This window comes from Syngnathoides biaculeatus, chromosome 2 (genome assembly GCF_019802595.1).
Source record: "Syngnathoides biaculeatus isolate LvHL_M chromosome 2, ASM1980259v1, whole genome shotgun sequence".
NCBI classification, from domain to species: domain Eukaryota; kingdom Metazoa; phylum Chordata; class Actinopteri; order Syngnathiformes; family Syngnathidae; genus Syngnathoides; species Syngnathoides biaculeatus.
The window spans coordinates 23,121,936-23,133,810 of NC_084641.1; the positions used below are offsets into that span (position 1 = coordinate 23,121,936).

Here is an 11,875-nt window from a genome sequence, read left to right on the forward strand (position 1 = left end):
AATCATTTTACAAATTTTTTTTCCCACCTTCAGTGTTTTGTGACCTATAATCTAAAGTTTAATTGTCAATTGACAAAAGCCTCAGTACACAGAAAGAGTTTAGCTCGCACGGCGCTACCATTAGCGCGGTGCTAGTGTCAGCTAATCGGGCTAGCGGTAAACTGTGTACCACGAGGCTTATAACCACGTGCACTAACGCTAGCGCCGCATCACCGCATAAACTGCAGGGTTGAAAGTGTGTGAAAAAACTCGTGGCTTGTGGGTCGGAAATTATAGTACTGTAGTAGACAGTAGAGAAAAGGTTGGCCTCGCAGTTCTGACAACCAGGGTTCTAATTCCGGCCCTCCCTCTGTGGGCTTTGCATGTTCTCCTCGTGCCTACGTGGGTTTTCTGTGGACACGCCGGTTTCCTCCCACATCCCAAATACATGCAACATTAATTGCACACTCTAAATTGCCCCTAGATATGACTGTGAGTGCGGCTGACTGTCTGTCTCCATGTGACTGGCAACAGGTTCACGGTGTACCCTGCCTCCTGCCCAATGATAGCTGAGACGGGCTCTAGCACGCCTGGGACCCTCGTGAGGATAAGCGGTTTCAAAATAATCACCTATCCCTTTCTTACACCACTTGTCCTCAGTCAGGTCATGGGAGTCCGAGTGTCTATCCCAGCTATCTTCAGTTAAGCGGTCAGGTATACCCTGAACTGGTTGCCAGGCAACTGCAGGGCACAAACAAACAACCCTTTGCACTCACATTCATACCTGCAGAGAATTTAGAGTCTCCAATTGACCTACCGGACGACTTCAAATACTTGGGGTCAACAATACAGAGCAATGGAGTGGTAAAGAAGTGAAGAAACAGGTCACAAGCGGGGTGGAACAGTTGGCGTAAGGTGTCTGGTGTTGTATGTGACAGACATGTCTCCACTGGGATGGAGGGCAAAGTTTATAAAACAGTAGTGAGGCCGGCCATGATGTACGGATTAGAGACTGGCGCTGAAGACACAACAGGAAGCAGAACTGGAGGTGGCTGAAATGAAGTTGCTGAGGTTCTCGCTTGGTGTGAACAGGCTGGATAGGAGTGAGAGGAAGACTAAAGAAAAGGTTGATGCATGTTGAGAGGGAGGACATGAGGACAGTTTGGGTGTTAGAGAGGATGCACGAGATGGGCTTAGATGGAAAAAGATGACACCTAACGGGACAAGCCGAACGGAAAAGAACACGACTCATAACATTATTTACACTTGGTGATGGCTCAAAAAAACTGAATCTCATTTCATGGCAACATCATCATAGACAAAGTATTTTTATACAAAATTCGGAATCGTGCAACATATTAAAGAGCGACTAAAGAAAAATATTTCATTACAAATAAAAATGTAACGTGCAATGTTTACATTCGCTGACAGATCAAAGGTACTGTGTTCAAAGGGCGGTGGTATTGTGCTCCGAAGGCCGAGGGGACCGCTGAGGTGCCGCTTCGATCATCATGTCTTGCGAAGACCTGCCAAGGAGCAAATGGATGTGGTTTCGTCGGAGCAACAAATGCGGCCGTGCGTGTTTGGCGCCCCGCGCCGTACCTGAGCGCGTGTCCCTCAAAGCCCAGCGCCGTGATGAAGATGTTGATGAGGACCGTGAAGAAGACCATGACGGTCGCTACGTTGTTCATCCTGTTCAACTTAGCTTGTTTACGCACGTCGTTCAAATCGTACTTCACTGGTGGTCCAGAGTCAAAGCAAAAAAAAAAAAACATGTATATATATTACCAATACCAGAAGAGGACTTTTGAGGAAAACCCTGGCAGGAGAAGAATAAAGCTGGAAATCTCTACTGGGAGACTGAATGCTAACTCGTGTGGAGGAGAAGACTCTTATTAGACATTTTCATAATGTCTGCAAACAAAGGGTGCTGGGTACTTTTGGAAGACCCCCCCCCAAAAAAAAAGATTGACTACTTCTAATTTCAACTGTAAATGCTTACAAAAAAAAAAATATTTTACTCCACAGGTGTCCAACTCAAGGCCTGCGGGCCAGATCTGGTCTGCCACATGATTTTATGTGGCCCGCGAAGCCAAATCTAGAGAATCAATTTCCATGAGTCTTGTAAAAATCTGTACCAAAATTTCAAATAATTAGTAATTGAGATATTACAGGAATTTTTGTGTTACCAAACGTGAATTATTGAAAAACACATTACCCTTGATTTCTGATTCCAAAACTCGTTCATAAATTGACGATGTAAATATGATGAGACGATAAAGGGGAATTCCGGTGGTTTGGATTAACAATGTGTCCAATAGGTCATGTAATATTTACTGTATCTTGAAAATGTGATGTTAATCCTCTCCCATTGAATGGTGTCCTGAGAAGATTTTTATTGACAACTACGGATTTTCAGGGGCGCCGCCATTTTGGCGGGTCACATGACCTACGTGCGTGGATGTGACATGTCAGGTGCCACACCAAAGGCTCGATTACATTGTGCCCAGCGCTGATTTCTCAGATTTATCTTCATCTGATGAAGAAATAGCAGTATCGGTTGATTTGGAAGACGGAGGAATACTTCCATACAGATTTGAACCTGCGGCTCGCCGGAGCTTGCTCGTCAGACTCCGCGTCATTCCGTCCGGAGAACCATCTGAATATTCGACATTATTTACAGGCACAGGTTAAAATCTGCATGGAAGTATTCCTCCGTCTTCACAATCAACCGTTACTGCCATTTCTTCATCAGATGAGGATAAATCCGAGCTGCGGTGGCCATAATTGTGTCACAACTTTGCGAGCCTTTGTTTGGGCACGTAACACGCCACATCCGCGCGCGTGGATCATGTGACTCGACAAAAATGGCGCCGCTCCTGAAAATTTGTAATTGTCGATCACAATCTTCTCAAAACACCATTAAATGAGAGAGGTTTAACATCACATTTTCAAGATACAGTACATATTACATGATTTATTGGATACATTGTTAATCCAAACCACCAGGATTTCCCGTTAAATATTTTTGTTCCACAGTCATCACGGCCCTCTGAGGGACCCCGGAACAACAATGTGGCCCGTGAGAAAAATGACTTTGACAACCCTGTTTTACTATTAACAGGTTCACTTGTTTTTGTTTTTTGTTTTTTTTATTTACTTAAAGAAAAACACAAATGAATCCCTCGGCGCCTGTCGGCAAGGAGTATAAATTCACGTACGTGGTAAAAAGCATACTCCAGGGGGTGTTCCATCTTGGAAGTAATTTAAAGGACCTCTCGTAACCTCTTCTTTTCAAGTGGCACGTCACACGTTCCAAATACGGCAGTGGAGAAAATGGCCAAATTGCTCAGTCAAACCTTTTCACCGTTTTTGTCACATCGCTCTGCCTCGGTCAAATCTCCGAAGGGCTTGTTTTGTGGCAACGTGACATTATCCTGAAAAGCTCTAAAGGGTTACTGGGAACGGTGGCAGCCCAAACCAATGGATGGATCCGAGAGAGTGATTGACAGCTCCCTTTTGACCAATCAGTGAGCGTCATTTTCTGAACTCCGCCCGTGCTGCCCACAGCCGCGATCCGTTACCCACAAACAAAGAGACCCCGTGGTTACTAGGCGAAACTAGTTATTACTTCATAGTTCTGCTTACGTCGGATTTGGAAATATGGCGCTTCGATGTGGCTGGGGAACGTGGAATGGAGACGAGCGCTATCCAGAGAGATTACTATCTGGTGCGCTTTCCCACCAAAAAGCGTAATTTAGATAAATGCAAACAGTGGATTAAGGCGAACAAAACAGCTGAACGTATCAAAGATAAATCAGCACAAAGTCGACTGTTCCAAGGTAAGCAATTCAATTAGTCGATGTAACGCCTATAAAGGGAGGAGGAAGCTCTACCTGAGCCAGGCGGAACTCAAAGCTTCCACCGCACCTCGACTCTGCTCTCAAGTGTTCTTATCTGTGATTAAACACATCACGTGAATACAAATATTTTGGGCCTACATTTACGTGTACAGTACATACGTTCAGACCGATAGAGAACAGGCATACCGCCATCATTTGTGTAAATAAATGATCCACTATGAACGTAGATATTTCCAATCGACATGTTTATGTCGCGTAAAAATGCAAACTTTATCTGCTTTGCATGAACAATAAGGCATCAGAAATCTTATCCCATTCGATATGCAACATTAGTTTATGAGGTGGTTGATTCTTTCGCGTGGACGTTCGGCCAACACGTTGCAGAAACTTTTAACTGGCATTCCCGTTTGGGAAACCTTGAAATTATGACTATATCCCTGGTGAAAGTATTTCAGGCCTTTCTGTACACACTTTGTCGATATTTCTGATATCATAGGCAGAAAGGAAACAGAAATACTATCGGGAATTCGCTCTAATGAATCGCTCGTAACGTGCTTCGACCGCACTGCGTCCGCCATTTTGATCGGTAGGTTGCGGTGCATAACAACAGTATCTAAGTAGGCGTGGCTTAGGCGCCCCGGGCGGATCGATCCATTCAAGTTAAGTTAATAAAGATAGAACCCTGGAATTATTTCCATGTCAATTTCATCCAAATGCCGAGGGTGACTAGCTTGGTTTAACATTTGACTGGTTTGGTTCCTCCTCAGTAGTAAAACTGTATGAAACAAAACCAATGCAGGCCCCTACGTTACTCACCTATAAAAACGAGCAGTAGGCCCACGATGACTTGCAGTGTGATGGAAAGAGACAGCAAAACGATGAGGGGGATGTAGAAATGATACTGAGGTCCCACGTAGAGGACGGTCTTCAACTGGGACGAGTTGGCCATCAGTAAGGCCACGTCGAGCATGCTCTGAGCCGCGCTCTTCTTGGTGGCGTAGTGGTTCATGTTGATGGGCCGGTACACTTTTCCCGAAGGGGATGTCATCGCCTGTGGAGAGGTGGCACACGAGTGGTGCAGTGTTTGTTTAGTTTGTATCCGTTGGCTGATTATTTTTTTCTTCAAACTTGGTTGCTCTCTGCCGTAATGCGGTTCATTTGTGACGGAGAAATGTACTGGATCACCCAATCACTTAAAGCGCCACTGTCATGAAATTCATGATTTTTAGTATGTTAGTAATGGAAAAAAAAAAAAAAAAAACGGCAGCCGACTTAGACCCATGCATTTTTTCACCACAAAAGATGATTTTCACGTGTATGGCTTTTTGTAACTCCCGCCATGAAAATCCTTTCGAGGGATTTGTTTTCGAGAAGAAGCAGGTGACGTACATGGCAGGACCGCCCTCAAGCAGACTCGTTTGTTTCTATTAGTTTTACCTGCGGGAAGGTAGCTCGTTGGTCCTTCGTGTTAGCCAAAGTGCCAGCTCGTTGCATTGCTGGACATTGCTTGAACACTCGGGAGGATGGATTTACCCTTCATAAGTTTCCGAGAAACCCGGTTCGTTGTGAAAAATGGACTGCACGGGTGTAAACGATGAGAGCTTTGTGGGTTCCAAATGACAGGTAGGTGCGTATAGAGCTACTAAAAAAAAAAAAAAAAAAAAAAAACAATAATTGGGAGGGAGGACATAATCCTTTCAGAACGTAACAAAAGATCCGCGTCTGTAAATCAGAGGTGCTAAATGTGTCGATGTGCCCGTCGGCGCCGTGTCCGCCGATCACGGCTTCGGCCGAGGCGGCTCATGTACGCCGCGCGAGGTGGATCGGACGGGGAGGTGGTTTGGCCGTGATCATATAAATATGGCTCGAAACAATAGGGTCATATTGCCCCGGTCACTTCACTCAGTTGTGAGATGTTCTCTTCTTCGAAAAGAGCGTCCGTGTCTGAAGGGGCGTGTCCCGTAGTAGGGGCCACAGCGTGTTTTCAATGGTGACGTCACGGGCAGGAGATGCAGCCAATATGGCGACCACTTGGATGTCGAATCTCTCTCTCTCTGCTCATATTTATTTTTTCGCATAGACATTGAAGTGAATAATGTTATATGTATTTTTCATTCCAATATCTATTTTACAATGTTTATAGGGATGACACTCGGGCTTGAATTTGATGTTTTGACACGATAGCTTAGCAATAAGCATCTCGCTTTTTGGTGTTTTCCTACCCACTCCTCGGACTCCCCCATCATGACAACAAAGCGAAACGTGAAAGAAGCGCAATAGGAAGCGTCGTTTAACCCTTGAGAGGTGCTTGCGGTTGTTCGTCACGAGATGTGCAGCTACACGATGTAATGACGCACATACGAGGGAGTGACTCACTTGGCCAAGGCTGCAAGACGTAACGTGTTCTCACGTACGGTTTCACCGCCACTTTAAACTATGCATTCTATTTGTGTAAGTAAAAAAAATGGGAGGTCAACTTTTCCAGTACAGCCAAAAAGCAAATGCAAGGGAAACTCCTGCTTTGTTTTGGGCTTTGTTTACACACACATACGTGGGTCAAAATCCAGTCGCACGGGGCGGTGTGAAAACAACACTTACACTACAACTTTCTTTCACGAACAATGCTCTCATTCATCTCTCGACATCATTGGAAAAAAAATTTCACTGTTGGACTATCTATCTATCTATCTATCTATCTATCTATCTATCTATCTATCTGTCCGTCTGTCTGTCTGTCTGTTTATTTTCTTTATCTATCTATCTATCTACTCACCCACCCACCTATTTCTCTCTCTCTCTCTCTTTCTATCTTATCACATCTTTCATACCTCAATATCGTTGGGTTTATTGAGAGCGACGGCTTCTCCGTTGTGCGCGCGTTCTCCGTCCATATTTCTTTGTTTTCTCTGACAATTTACTTCCCCAATGTTGCTTCCTGAAGCTGTCTGTGTGACGTGACAAAACGTGGCCTCAGACCAACTCTGAAGAGAGAGGGAGCGAGGGAGTATATGAAGAAAGCAAGAGAGAGAGAGTGAAGCTAAGGGTACAGACAGGATCAACAAGTTAAGAAGCTCCTCCAATTACATGAGAAAAGGAACACCCGACTCACATAATCGTACAAAATAAAGTGGCAGGTTTCAGTCCTTCCTCCCAAGTTTTTATTGTCGACTTCAACTTTGATCAGGTCTGATAATAATCACGATAATGGATAGCACACACTCAAAGACGCTTTACAATTGCACACACCAATAAATTCCCTCCACAGACATACCCTAAATTTGGAGGTGTGGCTGCCATTCTGCACCTGGGGCCTCTTTGACCATCACATTCATAGATGGGCAATATGGGTTTAGTGTCTTGCCCGTGGACACAACAACAACAAGAACCTGCTCTGGGGCAGGGGTACATCCAGCAACCCTCCAGTTACAGAGCGTGGACTTACGGCCTGTGCCGCGCCTCCCTGCAAGTGTGAGCAAAGTTTGCCACATGGACCTCATCTGTTCTTTAATCGTGCTCACTGAGGATTTGCATTGTTAAGAGCCCTGTAATATTTATTTTTTATGAAAATCTTTTGCGGTCGTTGATCTCATAAAATGATTTGCAAATTGTTGAATTGCAAATGAAAAAGGTGGAGCATGTTGACGTGCTCAAGGCGACAGTATAATCCCACTCAGGGGATTGTTTGGTTCCGATTGGATGACAAGAGCCAACCAGTGGAATGAAATGTCATGTGACCATTGTGGTTGTGTATAAATTCAAATTTCTTCTGTAATCTCTCTCGTTCTCTTTCTCCTGTGAGAGAAAAAGCCAGGGTTTGAGCTCGGTCGAAATGAGTTTCCTCTGCAGGGTCTCCCTTAGAGATAGGGTGAGAAGCTCGGTCATCCGGGAGGGGCTCCGTGTCGAGCCGCTGCTCCTCCGCATTGAGAGGAGCTAGATGAGGTGGCTGGGGCATCTGATTCGGATCCCTCCCGGACGCCTCCCTGGTGAGGTGTTCCAGGCACGTCCCACTGGAAAGAGACCCTGAGGACCACCCAGGACACGTTGGAGAGACTATGTCTCTTGGTTGGCCTGGGAACGCCTCGGGATCCCTCCGGAAGAGCTGGAAAAAGTGGCTGGGGAAAGGGAAGTCTGGGGTATCCCTGCTGAAGCTACTTCCCTCGCGACCCGACCCGGAGAAGGGGTAGAAAATGGTTGTAGTATTTATTTTTCCTCACTGTATACCAAGTCGATTTCCCTTTTGGTTGTTCAACACGGGGGTACACCCTGAACCGGTCGCCAGCCAAACGCAGGGCACATGGAGACAACCAGCCACATTCACAATCAGAACTAGGGGCAATTTATTCTCCAATTAATGTTGCACGTTTTTGGGATGTGGGAGGAAACCGGAGTGCCCAGAGAAAACTCACAAAGGCACAGGGAGAACATGCAAACTCCACACAGGCCGGGCTGGGATTGAACCCGGGACCTCAAAACTGTGAGGCCAACTCTTTACCAACTGATCCACAGTGCCCCCTTTCCAGTTAATGTATATTTATTTCATCAACTAAATGGACCTTTTATTAAATAACTGCTTGGTAACTGTGATCGACTGGTGACCAGTCCAGGGTGCACCCCGCCTCTCGCCCAAAATCAGGTGGGATAGACTCCAGATCGCCCACAACCCTAGTAAGGATAAAGCGGTGTAGAAAATATTTGGATGAATTGCTTGATTATAATCATCACAAACGACTGAATTGAAAGAACGGGAATGACTGCTTGATGGAAAGATGGCCCATCAAAAACAAACAAAAGTTTTCCATGCTCCACATTACATGCTACATTATGCATGTCTCAGTCAATACAGATGAGACAATTTCCTTGTATGATGATGATGCAACAAGGATTTGTCAAAAGCCATCCTCACCTCATGCATGTTGGTCGTTTCCTACAGCACACTTGCCTGGTGCGTAGGTCACTGATCTAAAAAAAAATAGAATAAAATAAAATGAAAAATAAAAGACTGGCTCGCTCATTGGCCACCAAAACGGAAGTGGCCGAAAGCAGATATCCGCCATCTTGATACTCCCAAAACAACCACGCAGACCTGTGCGTTAATCGGCAGTTTCATGGCTAGGGGAAAACGTTGCACAGGTAAGTTTGAAGGATTTACTTTGACACTGTTAAAGTTTGTTTGTAAAGGTTTTTTTTTATTATTATTATTTTCCGATGAGTTTAATTCACTTGAACAAAGTTTTGTTTACGGTTGTTGTCGTTCACTGTTCACTCTCTTCACCTTTATAGGCCGATGGTTTTTCGCGAAAAAGCGATGTCAATATTTTCCCAAACCTCATCAATAGATAAGTGAGAAAACACATTTTCTGTTACATGTTTGATGAATTTCATAATACAGAAGTCTGCAAATTGAATTAGATTTTCAAATGCGAAGAAACAAAGTTTAAATTTTCTGTCTGAAATAGGACGTCGCAGAGACAACAAATGAACAATGCGTTTAGCATGTATTTTCCCATTGCGGGTCCTTATTTCCAAAAATATATCCAACTGATTGACTTGAAATTTTATGTTTTTATGGCAAAAAGTGCTTAGTGTTTTGCTATGTTATGATGTTAGTGCTTCACATCGTATTTTGGGAAAAGTTAACATGTCAAGGAAATCGGGCCCAAGGTAATATGCAAGGTTTCTTGGTAGTCACGGTGTTATATGTTTCCTTTGCACTTAGCCTGTTTTGGCTTACCAAATCGAATTAAAAATCTTACATGTTACCAGAACTGAAAAAAAATGTCAAGCTCACACAAACAGTTTTAATTTTACATGCCAAACTTTGAGGGAAAACCCCGCCATAATCCAACCTGTAAACTATGTACTCCACACATTTTGGGAGTACCAAGATGGCGGCCAACTGGCTTCAACCAATCGATACACCGCTAGATATGTATGCGCTATCCAGTCTGTTTGTTTGTTTTAGATCAGTGGGGTAGATCCAAACTTCTCTTTGGCAGCAGCTTCAGCTCCATTTGGCGTCTCAATTGACCCCTCCGTGGATGTTGCACAATCCGCGTCACTGACCAATCAGAGGCCAGAGATCTGCATAATCTCAGACTCAAATCTCAGACAACGCTGGCTGGATGGTCCAGTATAGCTTCTGTTGCCGTTTTATCGCGTATTGGGGTTCTTTAACAAAAGATATGGTTAAGAGGTGTAGTCACGGACTTTATAATAGTGACGACAGGTATCCTGAAAGGCTAGTTGGTGGAGTTCAATTCGTACCCTTTCCAAAACCGAAGACCCAGTACGAAAAATGTCTTTGTTGGATCAAACTTTGTGTAAGACCGCATCATCAACTGAATCCATCAAAAATCAACCGGAACAGAAGGCCGAGTACGAAAAATGTCTTTGATGGATAAAACTTTGAGGAAGACCGCATGATCAACTGAATCCATCAACCGGAACAGATGTTTGCACGAAGGTAAGTCCTATATTTGATTTTCAATACATGTCTCATATAAATGAATCAGCAGTTCTTCGCTTGCATAATATAGCTACGTGTGAATGATTGTCACACTTGATCTGTGTTGAGCGATATTTTGCGATGATCTGACTGCACAAACGTGACCCAACCGGACTCGCAGTCCTAAAAGCCTTCGACGTGCACCGAGACACCAAGACTGAAGGAAGGATGTTTGAGGACACTAAAGTAGTGATTGTCGGACTCGGTCGGGACTTGCGTAGGTTCGGCACTAATTCAAGAATAATTATTGAGGGGAGCGCGTGACGTTACACAAAGAAAACGAGAGAAACAACTCGTAAATCAAGCCTCGCCTTCTTTTCCTTCATACGGTGGTTCACACACGGCTATACAGATACATATACAGATTCTGCACGAAAATAGGAAACTGTCAATGACGAATTCGTCTTTGGGTTATAATATATTATATTATGTGGCTTCTCGGTCTTCCTCTGACTCCGGAAAGATCTCGCGCTAATATCGATGGTTTCCCCGTCGATATGCATGGAAATACCATTGAAATACCGGTCGCTGAAATACTTGAAGCCCTGCTGTATGCTTTTCAACGATATTTCACTGTTAGCTAAGAATGCGAGTGAGAAATCAGCCGGTAAATCGGACAGTTTCGTTCTATTCCTTTCTTCCTAATTGTTTGTCTGACGTCAGCGCACATGGCGTGACGTCACTCCAGGAGGCGTGGTTAAGTGCCCTGTACGGAGGGGTCAATTCTACTTCGGGCAAGACAAGTGCAGTTATAACAGTTTCCGACAGGGGGCAATGCAGAATGCGGGTACTCCTCGACGCTTTAAAAAAACAAAACGCTATACCGGAAGCTGTTGTACGACTTCCGCCGCTGTCACCGTTCGTGCACTGGCCGTTCCTGTTCAGACATGGCGGCCTGCTTAGCCATTCGTTCGGTGGCGCTGCGAGTAGGCTTCGGTGTACACAGGAGGACCCCGGGATCTCCCATTATCGCGGTGGGCCTCAGATCCCTCTGTGCCGCAAAATCGCCAATCGAGGAGTCGACGGAGGAATATAAATTCGTCGAGCGTCTCATCCCGCCGTCTCGGATACCCACCCCGCCCAAGCACGTCGGACCGACTCCGTCTGGGTGGACCCCGCCAGCGGAGTCGCCGCCGCCCCTCCCTTACATGATACGTCGCTCCCGCATGCACAACATTCCGGTCTACACCGACGTAACCAACGGGAACCGCAAGATGACGCTGGTCCGGAAGGTTGAGGGGGACATTTGGGCTTTGGAGAAAGACGTGAAACAGTTCCTGAAGGACGTGACCGGCAAAGAAATGCCCACTCAGGTCAACGAGGTGACGATGATTCTGAAGGTGAAAGGTCATTTCGATAAGGAGCTGAAAGAATGGTTGACCAAGAAAGGCTTCTGAAGAGGTTCAGTCACATCCACTCGTTCAACTCTACCTCACAACAAACTGACCCCGTTTGGAGTCTGACAATCTCATCAATCATGCATTGGAATTATTTGGTGTATGCATGTAAAAGACAAAATGTGAGTTAA

The 11,875-nt window shown here is 45.0% G+C and overlaps 2 protein-coding genes across 2 annotated transcripts; one reads left to right on the plus strand and one right to left on the minus strand.

Moving 5' to 3' along the window:
* Nucleotides 1-32: 32 nt before the first annotated feature.
* On the minus strand, nucleotides 33-11,285 carry si:dkey-93l1.9 (uncharacterized protein LOC562339 homolog). Its single transcript, XM_061841704.1, has 6 exons — nucleotides 11,172-11,285; nucleotides 8,746-8,801; nucleotides 6,671-6,823; nucleotides 4,659-4,893; nucleotides 1,582-1,717; nucleotides 33-1,505 (listed from the first exon to the last, which is right to left on the minus strand). Exons 2-6 carry the CDS (start codon nucleotides 8,752-8,754, stop codon nucleotides 1,427-1,429), a joined length of 612 nt encoding a protein of 203 aa, XP_061697688.1. The 5' UTR covers nucleotides 8,755-8,801; nucleotides 11,172-11,285; the 3' UTR covers nucleotides 33-1,426.
* Nucleotides 11,235-11,780, plus strand: mrpl49 (mitochondrial ribosomal protein L49). The gene has a single exon (XM_061841715.1). It carries the CDS (start codon nucleotides 11,235-11,237, stop codon nucleotides 11,742-11,744), a length of 510 nt encoding a protein of 169 aa, XP_061697699.1. The 3' UTR covers nucleotides 11,745-11,780.
* The last annotated feature ends 95 nt before the right edge of the window (nucleotides 11,781-11,875 follow it).